Source organism: Harpia harpyja, chromosome 1, assembly GCF_026419915.1.
Source record: "Harpia harpyja isolate bHarHar1 chromosome 1, bHarHar1 primary haplotype, whole genome shotgun sequence".
In the NCBI taxonomy this organism is placed as follows: domain Eukaryota; kingdom Metazoa; phylum Chordata; class Aves; order Accipitriformes; family Accipitridae; genus Harpia; species Harpia harpyja.
The window spans coordinates 103,752,126-103,772,603 of record NC_068940.1 but is presented as its reverse complement, the minus strand read 5'-3'; the positions used below and the strand labels follow the sequence as shown (position 1 = coordinate 103,772,603).

Sequence of the window (20,478 nt, the reverse complement as noted above, 5' to 3'; positions counted from 1 at the left end):
TATTTTAAACTTGATCTCTTCAATTTGTCATCCCAGAGCCCGTTCATATCCCAGTGAAGATCATAGATCAAGTGCTCCATTCCTCCTGCATAAGAGCTACCCCTTTCCTTTTCCGAACCTCTCCAGCCCCCACCCCACACTGGTGCTCTTTCTGTTTCCACTCCTCCAGCCCTCCTTCCTTGACCTTCTGTCCAAGAATCTCCCCAACTTGTGGCATCTTGCATAGCTGCTGCTCAGCCCCTCCACTTGGGAGGAGACACTGCTACTGCTGCTGGCTGCTTCTCCTTCACGTTCCCCCTCACTCCATGCACAGGCATCCCTGTTATGCCCTTGGCTCTGACTACCCTTCTCTTAGGTCATTGCCTTTTTATTAGCTGCCCCCATAGAAGCAAAGTCCTGTCTCCTTGTCTAGCCAGGTTTTCACAAAGCTAGCATTGTGCTTACCGAAATCAACCCAGGTGGGATTCCAGGAGCAGAAAGGACATGTCTGAGGGAAAACTAGACACATGCAAGTCCTAATTAGATTGTGTGGCTTCAGCATTTTACACTTGCTTTGCAGATGTCAAAGAAATTTCTGTTTCCTCTCTCCTCTCTTAGGTATCTCCCTTTACCATTCAACCATCTGCTGGAGAAATACCTCCTTTGGGTATATGCAGTGTGTCAGTTCAGTTCACATCATTACTGTGCCAGCGTCTCCAGACAGTATTAGAACTAGAGGTAGAAAATGGAGAAGGAAGGTAAGGGGGAAAAGTGGTATTCTGCTTTATTTTTCCTGAGATTCACATATGATTTTCATTTTAGGTAGTTTTATCTCCTAAAACAAAGATATGTAGCAGGACCTCAGAGAGGGGTTGTGTAACCTATCAATGAACTATCCAATCACTAATATTGCTAAATAAACATGATCATCATTCTTTCCAGCATGCTGTTGTATGTCTAGCACATTTCATTAACGATAACAATAGACCATCTGTGTGTTTATTTCCAGTCATCTTCCTGTTTTTGTTGAAGTTCAGACCCCCCAAGTGTGCCTGATATCTAGTCATCTAGTATTCACTGAAATTTATACTGGAGTTCCTGCCAAAGCAACCAGCAAACTTTTTAACCAGACACTGCTGCCAGCAAAATACTTCTGGGGCAAGGTAAACGCGCTTCTAACGGATGAAGCATACAGCAGGGATGGAAATTGCAATTTCTATCAAAATACAAATAATAACTACTCTTAAAAGCTTTCCTGATATATCTTTTGAGTAGTGATTGCTGTTTACTGGCTTATGAGCAGAACTACAACTTGAGACCAGCCTTTATGAAAATATTAACTACCAGTTGATGTCAATATGCTCTTACTGACTTTGGATCATCCCTGGGAGAATGGGTGGGCAGAGATGTGAGAGGAAATGGGATGTAAGCTACTAGAGTATTAAACAAAGTAATATGGCAGTTTAGGGTTTGCATTTAATTTAGCAGAGCAAAGAAACAATGGTGCTTTTGAATTGTGTCTAAATTTTGCTTAAATTTCACATTCTGGGTGGGATTCATCTTACAGATTAGGGCCTCTAAATTTAATGTCAGTATTTAAGCTATGGTGTGAACTCTATTTTCAGTCAATGGAAATCTGAGCAGGAAGGTGGTCACAAGAACATATATGTCTAGTGTCATTTTGGATGCTGTAGAGTGTTATTCCTGACCTCCAGGTGCCACTCAAGAAGTGTGGTCTCTTGTAAGTCCTGTCACAGCAGCCAGCCATGCATGTATGGCTTGGCTACCCTCTGTGCCTGTGTTTAGGCAACTGAATCCTACCCCATCTATACAGTCAGTGGAGTCCAGGGAAGTATTCAGCTCCTCCTAAAATGGACACCTACTTTGGTCTATCGAATGCTCTCTAACACATACTAACTGGATGTCTGTTGGCCACAATGGTAGTGTGGACACCCACTACACATACAATTAGGTGACTTAGCCGGTAAGCTGAAACCTACTGTCAGTGCCTTGGTCATTCAGATCTACTCTGACATCCAGGGTTCAGCTCAGTTGCCTACATAAAAGCATTCAGTGCCATCCAAGATGTCCTCAGGTGCCCAAGGGATCCTAACAGAGCATGTGGATGATGTAGGACCTATAGGAAAACCTTTCAGAACAGCTGGAACCTAGGAGGAATATCCACAGCATTTTACATGGTATCTGATGCTCGTGTGTGAGCAACTGAGTTGAACCCCTGGATTCATGCCATGTGCAGTTAGTCACTTAGGGGAGGTGCCAACACCAGGATTGTCTCTGTAGACCACCTCTCTAGTCAAAGGAGAGAGATGGGGCACCTCTAGGATCCTGCTCCAATATCAGACACATTGCCTTCACCCTGGAAAGGCCTGTGACTGTGAGAGGGACAACAGTGACTCTGCTCCCAGCCCAGATGCCTCAGTTGGGCACCTGAAGTTATTTGGAATGAATGTAGGCCATGAGGATCTTACAAACCGGGGGGGAATTGTAATGCAAGCCTCAACAAACTGTATGTGTTGCTCCCTGAAAGTGTCCTAAACCTGAGAATAACTCGGTCGTTATAGTCCTCTTTGATCTGAAGAGAAAATCTGAAAGAATCAGAGTTAGCTGAATGTCTGTCCTTTCTGTTTGGCAGCTCATTGGAAGTCAGGCAGCTTTCTGCTCTGCCACTGTCTTCCCAGCCAGTGGCACCTTAGGCCCAAATGAGGAAAAAGAATTCTGCATAGAGCTGTCAGCTAACATCATGGTAAGTTTAAAAACTGATGCAATTTTTGTCAAAACAGCAACACTAGCATTCTCATCTCAACTCCATCTGGCAAAAGGAAGGATTTTTATATACAAAACATAATGCTCTTTTTTCTATACAATATCTCTGAAATTGCTTTGCTTTAGAGGTACCATGGTTGAAGGCAAGAATTAAAGCAGTCCACACGGCGTGCAATTTTCTATCCTGCCTCTTTGTTTCTCAATTGTTCTTGTTTTCTTTCTTTCTTGAATGCCTATTCAATTACTCTTAATGCTTATCACTTTTCTTGGAGCATACAGATCATCACTTTGAATTATCCTAAATTAAATGGAGCAGACTGGCATATATAGGATACTTTTGCTTTTCTGAATGCAACTGGGCTCATGACATTTTGATATTTGAAAACTTAAAAGGGGCTGATGGGACTCAGAGTCTGCAAAATAAGGTGTAGACTGCAGAGTTTACAAGCTTCAGGAATTCAGCCATAGACTTTATGGGGGCATTCAAACAGCTGATTTAATGCAACTAAATAAAGGAGCTTCCTAAAGGTATTGTGTATTAGTTCCCATTACAGTCACTGGAGACCTAAGTTTCATTTATTTGCTTAAGAGTAGGTTTTCAGTACTATCAGAGATGCCCTAGCAGATCTCAGATACCCATGTATGTCTGGCATATGTGGCACAGGATTGCAGTAAACTTGAGCCTTCTTCATGGAAAGCTGGAAGCTCAATAGGACATGTTGGGCATCCAAAAGGGCACTTTTGCATATGGCTGGGGACCTGAATGCCATCCAAGCCACCTACAAGAAAGGTGAGCTAGATGCCTAAGTACAATTAATGAATCAGTGGAGTTTTAGAGCTCATATTTGGAGTTTACCTTTATAGGTGAACTCAAGGGCTCACATTTAGGGAGTTAGTTTTAGAAGTCTGAATCTGGAGCTGAATCCCAGTCTATTATTTTATGCATGATGCACTGATTCATGTACTGATAAGGCAAAAAAGAATAGTAGTGTTGAATTAGCCAGAGTACTGGTGTGACTGGGCCACATAATTCATCCTACAAATCCTGCTTTTAAACCCAGGTAGAAATAAAACCTTGGTTTTGGAAGATTATTTAAGCATGACTAGAAGTGATTAATGCTTGGAGCTTCAACACTTGCAGGAAGCGTGTCAAAAATCACTAATGGAGCAGGTTTAGGCTTATAGACTGATGTGGGTACAAAGCCAAGAAATAGCCACAAATATTTAGCTTGGTACTGCCTTCTAAGCAAATCTGATGCTGGCAGAAAATGCAGTTAAAACAATTCAGTAAAACTTTTCACGATTCTATTGTAGTTCTGGTTTTAGTCCAGTGAAGTTTATACACGTTTTCTCAATAAATTTCCTACTAAGGCTGCCTTTCCTCTGTGATATTTGCATCATTCACAAGGAAATTTGACTCTTTGCCTTTCAGGGTGAGCTGAAAGACCTTGCCCTTTCCTGTAGCATAGAAGACATGATTGAACCCCTCTTTCTGAGCATTTCTGGAGAAGTGAAAGGACTGCATGTCACCTACTCAGTACCTTGTGACAATGGAGTTGCTAGGTAAATCAAGGGTTTACCCCTGAACTGAACAAAAATTACTTCTTCCCAAAGCAAAAGTACAGTAGAGAGGGAAAAAAACACGTATCTCTGTAAACTTCATTCCTCTTCCTGCTGTAGGCAGCAAGGATAATAAAATGTGCTGGGACAATTCACTGAAGGTGCCTGTGTGAAGAAAAGGTACTGGGTTTACACCCTAGCCAAATTCAGCATCTTCATAAGCCCAAGAGAAGACTGGAGAAGAGCACTACTCCACTCCCACCATTGTTTAGCTGCAACAAACTAAATTAACAACTGTGAATTCATTAATTCATGAATAATAAATTGGTGTGAAGTTAACTGCACAACTGCACATTAGTGAAACTCATGTTCATGTGTTGTGTCTGTTCTCCCTTGTGCTACTGGCACTTGCAACCTGCCAGTTGCCTTGACGCTTTTGTGTATAGAAAGCATGAAAAATTACCTTTCTTCCTGGTAACCAAAGTGTGGGACCTCTGCAGTCCTTCACGTGTCTGTGAGTAACAACTATTTTCTGGAATGCCCAAAATTTGCAAATTCAACTCTTAGGTGTGAATTTAGAATTACAGAATTATACCCAAGATCCTGTATTTTGGACCATTGAGTTTTGTTGTTGCACTGTGAAACATGATATTAAAGAAAGATGAATATACTTCTCTTTGACTTGGTATATCTGACTGATTTTTATTTTATTTTTCTGATATGTAGCATGATTACTGTCTTTTGGAATATGCTCATCTTTATATATTTTTATATAAATAAAAATGGCTTTAATTTGGTAGGTCACCATGTTATACATGATAAAAATTTTACCCCAAATAAATCCTTATATGGATAGAAGTGAAAAAATGAAAAGCAGTAAATGCTGATGACAAAAATCATAGGCTGCATGGTCCTTTTGCACTGGTCACCACAATCACATTGCATATTGCACATTATTAAATCTACTGAAATTATCTGTGGCGTAACAAAACAAGACTGATGTTTTAACACTAATGTAATTTTTTCTGACAGTGACGAAAGACAAATGCTACAAAGCCCATGTAATCTTCTTTTGGACTTTGGATCTGAAGTTGCATTCAAAGACATAGTAAAGCGTCAGCTAATTCTTACCAATCACACTGGAATCAGTGCTCCATTCAAACTAGAAGCTGAGTATTTTACTGGCTATTCACTTACTCCAGAACAAGGAATCTGCCTGTAAGTCTTGCTTTTCTGCATAATGACTCAAATATTAATTTAGGTCTGGATTAAATCTGAAATTGGGACAGAGTGCTATTGCCTCTGTCACGACATACACTTTCTGCAGTGCTCTGGTGGGGTTTTCTTAAGCTCTCTTACTTTGTGGTAATGAAACCTGCTGGTGAAGTTTCCTGCAGAAACAGCTAGCTTGCAATGCAAGGACGGAAGATTTAGCTGGTGTAAATGGCAAAACACTCTTGTTGCCACTGGACTTAAGCTGGTTTACACCGGCCAAGGCTCTGTTGTGTTAGACTGTACACAGAATCTTACAACTCTCAAGCTGATTCACTCTTAAGGATGTTACTTTCAAAAAATGCTTTGTAGGCAGTCCTTCTTTAGGTTATAATGGCTGCTGATTTTGGAGTAAGGTAGAGCTGTTACTTTAGCAGAGTCTTTCTCATTTCACAGAATTGTCTTTGTGATTTTTTTAATTTTTTCAAGCTCCTCAAGCTACCTGGTGAAAAGAAGAGGGCCCGTCACAAAACATGCAGCCAGAAGAGCCCAGTCAGGTATGAGAATAGTTGTTAATCCTCTCAGTGGAGAGAAGGCAAAAGCCAACTGACTACCATATTCAGCATTAAATGTGCCAGTCAGGCACCTCATTTCATTCTTGGAGTATCTGGCGAAGTCTACACAGTTAAATGATTTAGTTCCTCAGTTCTTTCTTGAGTTTGAAAGCCCACATTGCATAAGCATTAGGTCAATCTCTCCCTTCCCTCCCCTTCTCCCCCCCCCCTTCTCTCTCCCCCTCCCTTTCTTTCTCTCTCTCCTTTTTCTTGAAAACTACAGTCTGAAACAAAGGTGGGTGATTCTGGTGATAGTTCACTCCCAGGATCACTCCCAGCACACAGTATGGATGACATGCATAACATTTGGCTATTTCCCTCCTATGCAGTCTTCCAATACCATTGCAGCAGCAGGCTCTTTTCCCTCAAACCCTTTTATATACCCTCCCCACTGTGGAAAGCTACAGCACAGCCCGTCTATCATTTCTGTTGCATTGTACTGAAAAATAATAATATTTGGAGCCACATGAGACCCAGGGAAGGGGGAAGTAAAGTGTGGATGTGTCTTCTGTATCTAAAATAAAACTTGGACGTATTGGTACCTTGCCATAGTGTTTGGTATCTGTTAGAAAGACAGAGCTTTTCAGCTGTTGAATTAGTACTTAAAACTGGAAAAATGCTGTTCTGATAGATTCCATGCAGGCATATTGATTTAGAAGGCTAGGTGGCTCAGAATGCGGAAAGGCTTTGCTCTTTGTAATTCATTCTTTGTGTTGAAGAGCACACAGAGGTAAACAGGCTGCTGCTAATAGAAAGATAACCAGTTAGCACAAATTCCAGCTTATTTTTCTCAAATTGAGGGTGTGTTTTCATGTAACCAATTAGTGCCTTGCATATCCCAAAGAGTCCTGGATCAGGTTGTTGGAAGGGAGTCCTCCTATGAAATAATCCCTCCAAGAACTAACTCTCAAAAAACAAATTAAGACCCACTGCAGAAGGGAACTTGGGTAAAGTGGTATAAACGTGGGTTGTGTAAATGATCCCAGGTTTTTCTGAAGCCAGTGAGGTTAGGCTGATTAACACCAGCTAAAAATATGGTCCTGTATATTCTTTGAAAGACTAAATTTGTTCCATTTCCTCAAAATTCATCAAACGCTTCTTTGCTGTGCTCCTTCAGAGTTTGCAGCAGCAGTGTTGTCTCATGGGAAGGGAGTAGCTTTCCATATACAACCTTCCACAGGAACTCTGAAAGCCTTCCAACAGCTAATCATAGAAATAACAGCTTACAACAACATGTGGGGAGAGTATCGGGATGATCTTTTCTGTAAGGTAGGTGGGGCTTTGGTTTTAAGTGAAGTATTGCTATAGCAGATTTTACACCAATTATATTTCCCAGATTCCTTTCTGTTAAAAATACTTTTTCAGTTTGTTAGGACTTCTGTAAAAATTCAGGGTAGATATTGCTATACTGCTGCCTCCAACAACATGGAAGGAACAATTGTTTGCTCTTGCAGTGCGTGGTTTAGTTTTGTGGTAACATGTTTATCCCTTGGGAGGTTTTCATGTGCCTTTAAAATGACTGGAGCAGTTTTGATATATAAAATCTGTTTGGTAGCTGGCCAGTGCACTACTCTGCTCTACCAATACAATATAGTTTGCTGTATGGAAAAGCCACAGGAAAGCTGATGAATGTATGAGGTATTGCATTCTCCTGCTGAGAAGAGCTTTCGTTAGCATTTGAATTAGATGCCGTGAAAAGAAACCAGTCAAAAATATTTGAAAATCGAATCAGTTTTCAAAACATGCTTTTGTAACGGAGAGAACTAAAGTTTGATCTTGATTTTAATAGCAAAAATTCATTTTTAATAGGTGGGAGACTTACAGCCTAAATTAATTCCTATGCAAATGACTGTAAAAGGCTGTCCAATCTTCCTACAGATGACAGGACCACAAACAGAGCAACCCATAATAAGGTACAGCGCAAAATACTGTCAGAGAAGTCAGGGAATTAAATACCTTTGGACTATAGCCAACACACACACCTGTTTCCATCTTTTTGTGATATGAAAAGGTCAGCAAAGTGACTGTCAAAAGTACAATATCTGCTTCTATAACACCAATACATTTGTCTCTGCCAGCATAATTAGAAGAGAATCTGCATACAAGCCTTCTCAGGTTTACCAGCAATCACTGTTCTGGGTTTACAGTCATAGAAGTTCACCCAGTCCAGCCTCATCTGATTCTGTGGAGATGGAAACTGGTACACAGTGGCAGTTATCATCATCCACAGTCCATTTCTCTCTGTCCTTTTACCTGGACCAGGAGAAATGCAGCCCCAAGGTAAATAGGGGCAAGGGAAGGTTTAAGCCCTCTCATACAGCAAGGTGCATCTGCACATCTTGGTGAGGAGTAAGGGTTGATTTACAGGGACCACGGCACTACACACTCAGCCAGCTGCCATACAGTATGACTGCTTCTTTCTGACTTGAGAACAGTTAGCATTGTGCATCATACTGCAGCCAAGAGCATTTGCAGTGTCAGCTCTGTAAAGGGTCATAGAAAATGGATTTAGCTATCCACCATAAAAAAAAAAAAAATTACGCACCTGGAAATCTGTGTCTGACACAGGTCACTCCACTGCTGTGTAGCCATTTGCTGCTGCTGCCAGAGTGTTTCACAAAAGCTGACTTCACATGTTTACCCTGAAACATCTGAGACAACTAAGAAAACTGGAAAAAAGAGACTGATTAAATAAAGCAATATTGTACTTCACAGTATAGGCCATGCTTTACCTGATAGCCACTCTTAACAGATTGCCAGTGTAGCCAGATATGTTTCCACTGTTAAACAAATCTTTAATTATTTCAGACATTCACTTTTATTTTCTGCATGTACTGACAGCAAGGTTCCCCCCCTCAGGTTTGGCACTCATGTCTCTGGAGGGCCTCCTGTCTTTCGGAGGGTCCAGCTCAACAATCCGACTCCCTTTGGTAAGAATGACTTTTGTACAGCAAACATCGACACTTGCATTGCACTCCTTATGATAATAAAAATAGAAGAACCCATTAACATGTTAATTAACAGGCCTACTTGTTTCCTAGTCAAGATAGTTTTTGTAAAAATAATGGTAGTATGTAAGAGAGTGTCTAAGCTGTTTTCTAACTTAGCTAGTACAGAACAATAATATGTGTTGTCAGGTCTTTATATGCATAGTAGTACTTATCATTATGGCATTACTGCTGTGAATATTAGTTTGCTTTCTGGAACAGTAAAGCGGGTAAGCTCCAGCCAGAGTGTAGTAGAATATATGTAATTGACTCAATGTGTTGTTACTATGAAACTGCACATCCTATCCTAATGTGTCTGGGTTTATGCTCATTGAAATGATGGGAATTCAGGGGTTTCCATCCTGTTTTTTTAAATCTCTCACAGCACTAACCCTGGTCAATCAGATGTGCTACCTGCTTCTTAGTGGCATCATCTGGCTCTTCTGTGTTTAGTCTTTTTATCTCGAGTGAGATTTTAAGCTCTTCAGAGCAAAGGTCAATCACCTTTTTTTTCTTTTTTTCCCAGAATGCCACCAAACACATTTGCTTAACAAATAAAATACTCATAATTTACTTTAATGTTATTAAAAGTATAATTTAGGGCCTAGAGAATGGACAAGCTATAATAAGAGCATAGCACACATAGTCTTACAACAAACATGGAAAGCTTAAGATATGCTTTAATACAAATCCAGTTGCTAGACACACATTTGTTACTTGGTATTCTGGTTCTCCAGTACCAACTAAGCTATGAGTCTTCTGAATGACCAGAAATAATTGTCCTTTCTCCTTTTCAATTCAGACATCCGCCTGGACTGGGAAATTTACAACGAAGAGCAAGATGATAAAAAGCTGGTGGACCTGTTGATGTTCTTTGGAGACCCTTTTCCTCCTGAGGACATGGATGAAAATGAGACTGCATCAATTGGTAGCACCTCAGAGTCAGAGATCGTGTTAAAGTTGGATCAAACTGCCATTCCCTGCGGAAGCATTTATCCAGCTTCGCAAACCACAGATGAGGTCAGCTGTTAGTCTGTTTTTTATACTGCTGCTGAGATACATGATGGGTTTCTTGGCATGAAAGGCTGAAAACAATAACACACGATATAACTTGTAACTAAGAGCTAGATTGTTAAAAGAAATGTCAGCTCCTCTCAAGGCAAATAGCTCTTCAGCTTCTTCTTTTCTTAAAATTGTTAGAGAAGCTGATGAGATACTTTTTAAAATACTGTCATTGAAAAACGAATGCCATTTTTACATGAAAGTGTTGTGATATCTAAGACTCCTTAATTTAGGTCTGCTTTTCTCATGGGTCCTGTATGGTGTCAATGTGTGCCATAGTCAGGGAGCAGAACCTAACCTGCGAAGTTCAAATTGCAGCTAATGATACGGAGGTGTTTATCCCAGTGCTAAAGTTAGATTGGTTCTGTTACTCTGTTAGAATATGGTAACATCTATTACACATGAAGTTTGATTATAGTATGGCAATTTACTGTCTTGAAGAGCTGGGAGTGACAGGGAGAAGGTATCATGCAGGATATGTATATTTTTCTGGCAAAAGCTTTACAGAAAAGGTATTAAAATCACATTTTCTCTGCTTCAGCACAGAAGTCATAGTTGTTTTGAATATACGTCTAACCTTTCTTGTGCAACAAGGGAACATTATTGCCCTGGAGTGCTGGTTTGTATAATGGGTCAGAGATGTCACAGTTGAGTGCTTCTCTTGGTAGAACAGGACCCAAGCATGCACATTTTCCAAGGAGTTCAGGAGCAGTTTCAGGAGAGCAAACCTATGCGTGAAAAAATTAATGCACAGGACACATCCACATGTCCAGCTTTTGTGCCAGAAAAAAAGAAACTGGAGCTGGCCTTACTTACTGACCAGTGCAGCAGTTCCCTGTACACTTCACTTGCATTCCTCCTTTGCAGTGTAACAGTTTTAACCATTCCCCACCCTTGTGTCTCTGCAGTCTTCAGACTCTGACAACAAAGAGAAGGAAATCATCACTCAAGAACCTACAATACAGAAAATCGTCTCTGTACTTATACGACCTCATGAAGGGGTTCCTGCAGACAACCCCTACTCCATTACCCCAAGACAGATAGTAAGCTTTTACATTTTCTTTGTGCTTAGGTTTAGCCTTTTTTCTGCAGGACAGAGGAGACAGAGAAGCAGGAGGAGGTAGCTTTGGTTTGGGGTAGAGTGTACTAAGCAGTGAAACAGTAGGCTGGGAGGCTTTGGGATCTTGAAGATGACCATGAGAAGAGTTTTCAAAAAGTCAACAGAAAAAAGAAAGTGCCTTACCTACATTTCAGCAGTTAACTGGTGACTGGAATTAAGTGTTCAGTTGTACTAGGCTCTCCAGAGTGGCATCCCTGGTCTTCTTACTTGGGTTGCCTTGGTGTGGCATTAGGTGGGATGCATCCAGCCTGAAACTTTGGAAGCATGGTATTTAACCAGGGTAGATTTGCTAAGTAGACGTGGCAGAGCTGGAAAGCAGGCTGCTGGGAAAGGGCTGCTCTGTACACAGCTCTTTTGGATAAACTGTTGTAACCCAGGTACTTCAGAAGTAACTGGTGCAAATAGGGGCTACAGTGTCAGAGTTCCTTAGGAATAAGACAAAGCAAAGACAGCACTGGAAAGATCTAACTGTGAGTGACAGGGTTGCCCAAAACATCCGTGTGTCAATTTTGATTCTTAAATATTAGCAAGTTTTTTTGCCAAATGGTTTCAGTTACAAGTTAGAATGAGCTAAAGATTACATAAAAGAAATAATTACAGAAATGGCATCTCAAAGAAATGAAGCCTACAGTCAGCTCTGGGGTGATTGAAGCTCTGATAGTTCAGATAAACAAGTGCCTCACTGTGGAGGCAGCCTCTATCGGGTGTAGCCAGCAGTGAGCTTGGCCCATGTGGAATGGAGTTGATGCCTATGCAGTCATTTAAGTAGTCCTCTGCAGAAATGTTCTTCGTGTTTCTGCTGTTGCTCCAGGAAGGTCTGTTAGCTCAGGTGGTGTGCAGCACAGCCGGCCAGACCTGGCTTAAGTCCATGTCTGAACAGCTAAGATCTCTATGACCACAATGCACAGACCCTGCAGTGTTACAGGATGTGACAGTGCTTACTAGCTCTGCTCTGACCCCACTAGACCTTAGGCAGAACTTTCTTATGCTCCTCACCACCCTGAGCAGGGGAACACAGTGCAGGGAGAGCCGAGCTAGTTTTGCTTCTACTGAATGAAGGTCCAGCAAGACCAAACATCTTGTCCTGTGATCACGTGAGATGGGAGAGTTTGTGTCTGCACAGCACTAGCCTGAGAGCAGTACATGGCACATGGCCCCTGAGCTTACAAACTCGGCTAGACATGAATTGGCTCTACAGGGAGGTGGCAAAGGTTTTTCTGCAGCAATAGCAGGATTTAATCATAACCTGCATATATTTCTGCAGCAATAGCAGGACTTAACTGTAACATGCATAATGCACCTAAAGAAAGCAGAATCTATTCAACCTGTAAATCCACTGTAGCTGGATAGTGCATTTGATTACATTCCCTGCTGTCATATAAAAAAAAAAAATAGCCAAGAGTATAGTGAGCTGTAAAATACTCTTAATTCATGCTTGTAACTCTTCAAAAAATATTTCTTTCTTCTGTGAGTGCTGTCAGTTGTGGGAGAATCATCTGAGTTAGTTAGCTATGGAGTAAGTGAGCAGAACTGGGTATTTTTAAAAACAAGCAAACAGGTATGTATATATATTTATGTACTTACAGAGTTGGTCTGTCACTGTGCTTAAACTCTGTTGATGCTAAAAAGTGGCTACACTGGTATTTGCAGCTGAAATAATTGTCAGTTTTGTTGTCACATGTTGTCATTTTAGGGCAAGCCTGAGCGTAGCCCATCCCCAGGAGATCTCATGCTGCTTGTGCAACTCAGTTTTAGCAGCTGAGTGCTGAGGATGCTTGTGCAATCCCAGGCAGCTCCCTGCACTACTGAACTGTTCTCTCGACTGCAGGTGGTTCCAGGAGGTGGCAGCATCTCCGTTTGCATCTCCTTCACCCCACGCGTCCTCCCAGAGACCGTGACTGAAGTGCAGTGTGAAGGGTTTGTGCTGGGTTTCATGAGCCTAGATGACAAGGTAAACTGACTCCCACAGCAAGGCTAAAGATGGCTAGAAAATAATCCTTTCCCTTCCTGTAATTTATGTACAATCTTCTGTGTACCTGGCCAGTCTGTATAAACAGTCCTGTTCCTGCTACCCTGTACATCCTTCCTTAACTAGGGTGGTTCATTTGTTGTATTTGCCTTTTAGCTTGGAAGCATTCTGGGGTGGGAATGTCACCATCTTCTTACATTGTCTGGTGCAGTAGACCCCAGACAAAAGCCCAGGGTTTGAAACGCTATCACAACATCAGGTTTTATTGATAACACTAGTTAACAATGGGACTGAGACTCAGGACTGCTGAGTTCTGTTCCTGGCTCTGCATCCACCTTCCTGTGTGAATTTGGACAGCATATCTCTCCTCTGGGAAACTTCCTCTTCAACAACTGCAAGTGCAGCTCACAGGCTAATGTGAGGCTTGAATAGTGTTTTATGAATTGCTCTGCAGTTCTCTGACATGAATCATTGCAAAGGTGCAAGGTATAATGAATGAATGATAATAGAATATTTAATAAAAACGTCCCTAATGCTCCTGATTCCTGGAGGAAGCAACATCTGCACCTGTATTAACCACAGCCATTCAGAGTTCAACTACTGCTTAGCTTTTTGCTGTTCCTTGCATGTTACCACCATGTCTTAGAAACAGGCAATACATTGTCAAGCAGAATCCTATTTTGGCTAACAGCCTCTCAGGCTAAAAGTAGGGTTTCAGGTTTTAGTGCTATCATTTTACACATTGTTTCTGTTCTCATTTTGTTGTCAGCTTGCAAAGACAGTGCCTAACAAAGTGCATCGCAGACATGGCTATGAGGCTCCACCGTTACGAGTAGACATGCAAGCTTTTGTAAGGCATGCTCTGTAAGTACCATCTCACTGACCGCTGGTACACTCGCAGAATGAATCAGCCTGGAGGGCAGGGCTCTGACCAGCTCCGATTCTTTACACTCAGGTTAAAAGTAGACACAGATCATGACAGAGGAATGGTGTTTTATTCGATGGCAAGTGATCTCGTACCAGAGCAGCCTCTGTTAGGAGTAAGTATTATTTCACGCACCAATGTATTCAGCTGGTTTGCACTGCTGTGCTACTGTAAGAATTCAGAGCTGTGTGCACATGGTTTTTAAAATGCATCTTTATCCCCAGTAGCCTCATGTTGCAATTCTATATTGCACATAACAAGACAGGTAAAACAAAAGGGCTACAAGTACTTATCAGCTAGGAATAAGCAAAGCTGACCTCAGACAATGGCTATTTTATACATCTTTGTAGCGGAGTTTGTAAATAGAAAAATAAATACTTATTTTCAGGACATAAAGGTCTGATAGCAGAATGAGTCACTTAGAGTGGCCTGGTCAGTTTCTGTGACCCTTGACATTCAAAGACTTTTTATTACATTATTTGCATTTTGGTTTTTTACTCAAGAAATTTTGAAAAACACGAGTAGAAAATACTGGGTTGCTTTGGGGTAAAGTCCTTCAGATCCCCAGTGGTGCTGAATGACCAGACAGACTAGCACAAACCTCTCAAGGGAGTTACAACTAACCAGTTTTGAATCATTTCTCCACCAGGTTTTGACAGATTCGGTAATGACTCAGAGTTTGAAACTCATCAATTGCACTAAGGTTCCTCTGTACTTCAGGCTCCTTCTGTCTACGCCCTTCAGTCTGTCCAGCACAGATCCCCAAAAGAGCACCAAAACATCCCACAGCAAGAAGGAGGAAAAAGAACAGCATCCGCAACTTGTACTTTATCCACAGCAAAACATGCTGGTAGGCTCAAAAATAATAATCCTGTGCCAGAATAGATATAGTTCAGTAATTGGTGTGTTAGCATAGCCCAGATGAACCACAAGAAAAATACAACCAGTGTAGAAATCTCCCGATTTCAGGGGAATTAGTGGTATATTAGCAAATGCCAATTATTGCAGCTTTGCCTGCTCTGTTGCGGGTACAAAGTATTTTTCTGCAGTGGTCCTGATGTGCTTTTCTCATCAACTCTGACCTGTTACAAGCTCCTGTGGTTTTTGGAGCTCACCTAAATCAATAGCCATATATATGCTGGACAAATTAAAAGATTTCCAAAGATTGCAGGCCCTCATTTCTTTTGATTAGATGCCGGCAGTGCAAACAGAGAAAAATTGTGTTCGTTTTGGGTGCACACAATGACATTTAAGGAAACGAAGTCCTGGAGTCAAGAATTTGCTAGGGTGCAAAGAATGAGCAACAGTTGCATTTTTGAAGTGTGCTTCTCATTTTTCAGTGTTCATTTTGACACAGACACATACGTCTTAATTCTGCGTGTGCAGGAAGAAAGAAGACTTACATGTTTAAGACAGCTTTGGGAGTATGGTGTTTGTAACCTCAGGAATTTAGAACCTTTGTCTTGCTAGAGACTGTTTGTTCCCTGTGGTTCGGAGATTAGCTGTTCACCTTTACACTCCATCTCCGTGTACTGGATTCATAGGAAATAGCCGTGTTTTTTCTTTAATTATAATGCTTTGTTCCAGTGGGAATTTGGTTGCTGGCATGACACCTTTTGGTTCCAGTGGGAAAATGTGTGCCTGGGCCTTTCAGCAATGTTTACTTTGGATTTCCTGCACAACAGTGTCTTCTTATGTGATGGTCATCTGAATTCCTCTTCCCACAGGTGAAAGTGTCATTCCACACAACTCTGGAGTTACTTACGTATCAACATTTGCCAGATGCCCAGCTGCTTCCTGGATTCCAAGTGCTCCAGTTTGAGAACGGAGAGAGAAAGCTGAAGTTTAATCAAAATCTGGTCATTGAACATAGTAACTGCACTACCCAGGTAAGATCAGAATAAGATCTCTGGGCCCTGAGAAAGGGCTGTGTTTTATCAGCATCTCTGACTCAGAATCAATGTGCCTTAGGATTTACTGGGCTTTGAAATACACCCACCTCTAGAGTAAATTGTGTCATCCAGTTAAAGTGAATGGCCACGGGTTTGCCAAAGGAGACAGCTCTCTATTGAGACTGCAGGTGACTTTCAGAGGGACAGAGCAGTCTGGGGTCAGCACCCTGGTGCTCGTACCCCAGCTCTCTGCACAGCACGACGGCCTGATGATACGGCTCAATCAAAGGGCAGCACACCCGATGTCAGTGTGACTCTCAACGTCCTTCTGAGACGTGGGGTCAGGACTGTCTCGGCGAATGTGCCAGCGACTGAGTCACCAAGCATTGCCTCCTGCAGTACCCAAGTGCTTCTTCAACGTCTCCCGAGTCTGTCTAATTCATGTGGTGTGGTCACAGCCCACACACATTTAAAGACCGATCCCTTCCAGATGGAAAGCTATAAACTCCCCCAAGTCTTCAGCAGTTCTAGTACACTGCAAGCATTTTTTTTATTTCATACCAGGTATTTCTGAGGACTGATCTGCGTAAGATCCAAGCACCATATCTAAGATACAGTCAATTTAATAATAATCTTGGGCAATCTGCACAAATTGAATGACTCACAGTGGGCCATATACAGTCCTAAGGGATGACAAGATGCTGTAATGTCTGCATCTCTCAGAAAACCCTCATAACAAATCAGAATGTTTGCTCTGTGTTACTTCATTAAGACCACAGTGTCTAGTTTGAAAACCTATCCCAAAACAGTAAAACAAGCAACAACTTAATTCACTGAAAGCTGCAGAATGGGGAATTGACTCTGACAAAAGAACACAGAACAACTACTCTTGATTCAATGCTTGGGGTTAAGAATGATCCAGCTGTAGCAGGTATTATTAAAGCTCTATAAAAGTAAGTAAGTGGGTTGGTTTTGTTTTTTTTTTCTCCTCCTTTCCCTTTCCTCTGTTTTGCAGCTGGTCCCAGTGACTGCATACCTCACTGTTCCAGTTCTGGAGCTCTCTTGTGACACGGTTGATTTCAAGACCTGCTTTGTTGCACAGACCAAGACTGAACATGTCATCTTGTGTAACAGGAGTGGCTGTAGAAGTTACTGGGCTGCTTTGCTGGGTATTCTGGTTTTGCAATTGGATTTCCTTGTTACATAGTTTCGCTCTTCAGTGTTTTTATTTAGTAAGACTGCATGCACTCACTCAATATATAGCCAATATATGATGATGTTGGCTGCAAGCATATCAGGTCAGCTTCTGTTCTCCCTTATGTGGGCTTTTTCTTTTTTTTTTTTTTTTTTTGACATCAGTGTATCTCTACTGATTTCAGCAGTTACTCCAGATTGAACCAAAAGATTGAATCACAACCCTCACAAGTACTGGACATGCTTTGCTCATTTATAACACTGTCCTAAGAGGCAACAAGAAGCAGTAGCTCCTCATGAGTTCAGTCTGAGCTTGTGCCTAACAATGTTAACAACAGATGGGCTTCAAAAGAAAGAAGATCAGGGCCTTATTATTTTGACGTGGAGACCACTGATCGCTCCCCTTGATTAGAGGATGACAACAGAAACTGGCCACGTGCACAGAAAGCCTCTGATGATAGTGCAAGACATGATTTACTAGCTGGCGCACTGTTTTGAGTGCTACATGCTGTGCAAACTTGTACAAAGGGTCTTGTATTGCTTTGTTTGATATTTGCCCCTTTCACTGCAGATGAACAGGAAAGGCATAACAACCTGCAAGTCTTTTCTGTCTCCCCTACTAATGGCATTTTGGAGGCACGTGAAGGGGACCCACCTACCAAAGAGATTCTGCAGATCAGCTTTACTGCAAGGTACAGTTAACAGGACTGAAATCTTGCTGTTACTCCCTGTAAAGCCCAGACTTCTATTGCGAGTAGCCACTGAAAGCAAAGAGCAGTTCTGCTCTGTTCTTGTGTTAGCAGGCTGCTCATTTTGCTTCTAACACTTGCCAGTCCTGGGCTTCCAGCTGGTACTTTTTCCATATAACAGTATTCCCTACACTGCTCCCGTATATGGGATTTCTTTTGGATTTGGCACCCAGAATTTCAGACCTGAGATTTACCCACTCAAAATCATGCTGTTTCAACAGTTGGCATGACACACAGACTACATACCACTGGATAAAATTCCTTTTTTAGGGCAATGTCTTCAACAGAGGGCAAATCTCAGGCCTGTAATTCAGTGCAGAGGCTGATACAACAGTTGAGTCCTTTATGCATCTACAGCACTTTATTAGGACAGAGGGAGAAATGTGTCTGGAGTAGTTCAGAATTCCAGCAAAGCATGTTTGTCATGCAGGAAAGTGCAGTGTCTTTTGCAGTCAGTCTCGGGGTCCTCCATTATAGTTTGTGGCTTCTCTCTAGAAGAAACTTTTGCAAGTCCTTTACCTCCCTACGTGCATTCAGAGTAACTCCTGATGAAGCAAATAGAACAACATTTTGCTCTAATACAGTGATACAATTTGTTTTACCCTTGCTTAGCCTGGTGCAATGTTTAGTGCTGGAGTCATGTTGATGTTTGACAAGAAAGAAAAAAAAATCCATGTATTCTTGTTGCCTCTAATCCAAAGGTTTTTTACACAACAAAGATAACATGAGCTGCAGGCAAATGACAGCAAAGAACAGAAGAGAGCAGATGAAAATTACTTTCTTTGTCCTATAAACATCTAATATCGTTCTAATTATGTTTATGGACATCTTATCATTTTGTCAAGGCTAGGAATTAGTTGTGAATGGCTGAGGTAGCGACCTAAAGCCTTTAATTTCTTTACTCTAATTAGGGAGCTGCAACTCCTGTAAGAAAATTCAGCTTCCCTTTACAAATTATTTTCTTGGAAGTTGTTACGCATGGTGGCAGACAGTTTAAGACAAGTCTATCCCAGTGATTTCAGAGAACTCTGAACACTGCTGACAGAGAAGTTTCAAGAACCAAACTACAGGTGACACAAGTTACTGTTGTAACTTCGATCTCCCTGGAACGGGCTGTGAGATCTCCACCCCTGGAGGTACTGAAACCTCAGTGGGACGAAGCCTTGAGCAGCTGCTCTAAGCTGTTCCTGCTCTGAGCAGCATGGTCGACCAGAGCCCTCCCCAGGGTCCCGACTGCCTAAATTTTTCTGGAGCGCTTCTGAATATGCCTGAAGCACTTCTTTTTGTCTGACAACAGATACGCTAATCAGCATGTCTGCAAGTACCAGAAAGCAAAGATGTTGCTGTATAGCAGCCAGCTCGTCTGTTCAGACCTAGACAAAGAATTCCCAACACAGCAGAGCTCAGGACCAGCATGGCATTAGTAAATAATTATATGCAAGGTGTGAGGTGATCTTAATAATTCACCTCTCTAAATCAGTGGTCTTCCTACAGGGGAATTTTGTATGAGAAGGAAAAAATAAAAGTTGTCTGGCAGAGCAGGCTTTTGCCTCAGGCCTTTACAACAGCCGTCTCTTAGACGCAAAGACGTCCTTCAGATGAGTCTCGGCAGTGTTGGGTAGCGTTAGCCTTAGGCAAATTATACTGTAAGACTTCCACCTAGTGCAAAACTACGCTTGCCATAAGCTTTTTACTGTTGATTTACAACCTGGACTCCATTGACTGCCCCTCCTCCTAGGGGTTTGACAGAAACTTTTCCATTTCAAACTTTGTCTGTCACAGGGATGAGTTTTCACATCAAGGCAGCGCAGGCATTTGCTCCCAAACACTAGCTCCCCCCCAGCAGACCTTCATTTTATTTATTTAACTAGAATAGAATTTCACAAGTAGGAAGATACTCAAGTTCTTCTTTCAAACATGAAGTTGTTAATCCAATGTCTTTACTTCATGTACAGACTCGACCATTCTTCTCAAACACCCTATATGTAGCTGTGGGATGTAACACTATAAAGTGAGATTGCCACCCGCAGACTTGACATAGTGCTTGTGACTAGGAGCACTTTATGTCTTAGGGAACCATTCTCCCCTTTTTCCTCCACAAAGTAACTAATCTCATCCTTAAACACAGAATTGCATCTAGCTGTATGTAACTGAACTGTCTTTTTGCTCTGCATTTTAGGAGCGACATTGAATACGAAACTATCGTGACCATTACTGGAACACTGGGAGAGAAGCCTTGCAAGCTACAGCTCAGGGGACAAGGAACATACGATGGAAAGTATGAAGACCTGTAATTTAAGCAAGACAATGTGGGACAAATGTCAAGGTAATGGGGTTGGATGCAGATGTGCCATCAGTTGAGCCTGTATTTCCATCTATGTCAGTTGTTTTAACATGGACCAGAATTTTAGCAGAATAAAATTTTAAAGTT

General features: G+C 41.7%; 1 protein-coding gene across 1 annotated transcript in view; it reads left to right on the top strand.

Annotated features, from left to right (window-relative positions):
- Positions 1-20,391, top strand: part of DLEC1 (DLEC1 cilia and flagella associated protein) — a 39,516-nt gene extending 19,125 nt beyond the window's left edge. The window contains exons 20-38 of the mRNA XM_052807764.1: positions 598-737; positions 989-1,142; positions 2,633-2,743; positions 4,196-4,326; positions 5,356-5,541; positions 6,025-6,092; positions 7,267-7,418; positions 7,959-8,062; positions 9,009-9,079; positions 9,939-10,156; positions 11,107-11,241; positions 13,147-13,269; positions 14,057-14,151; positions 14,243-14,327; positions 14,862-15,062; positions 15,940-16,101; positions 17,120-17,273; positions 17,870-17,990; positions 20,227-20,391. Coding sequence (XP_052663724.1) covers positions 598-737; positions 989-1,142; positions 2,633-2,743; positions 4,196-4,326; positions 5,356-5,541; positions 6,025-6,092; positions 7,267-7,418; positions 7,959-8,062; positions 9,009-9,079; positions 9,939-10,156; positions 11,107-11,241; positions 13,147-13,269; positions 14,057-14,151; positions 14,243-14,327; positions 14,862-15,062; positions 15,940-16,101; positions 17,120-17,273; positions 17,870-17,990; positions 20,227-20,341 — 2,526 coding nt within the window. The 3' untranslated portion in view covers positions 20,342-20,391. The remainder of the gene's footprint in view (positions 1-597; positions 738-988; positions 1,143-2,632; positions 2,744-4,195; positions 4,327-5,355; positions 5,542-6,024; positions 6,093-7,266; positions 7,419-7,958; positions 8,063-9,008; positions 9,080-9,938; positions 10,157-11,106; positions 11,242-13,146; positions 13,270-14,056; positions 14,152-14,242; positions 14,328-14,861; positions 15,063-15,939; positions 16,102-17,119; positions 17,274-17,869; positions 17,991-20,226) is intronic.
- Positions 20,392-20,478: the final 87 nt, after the last annotated feature.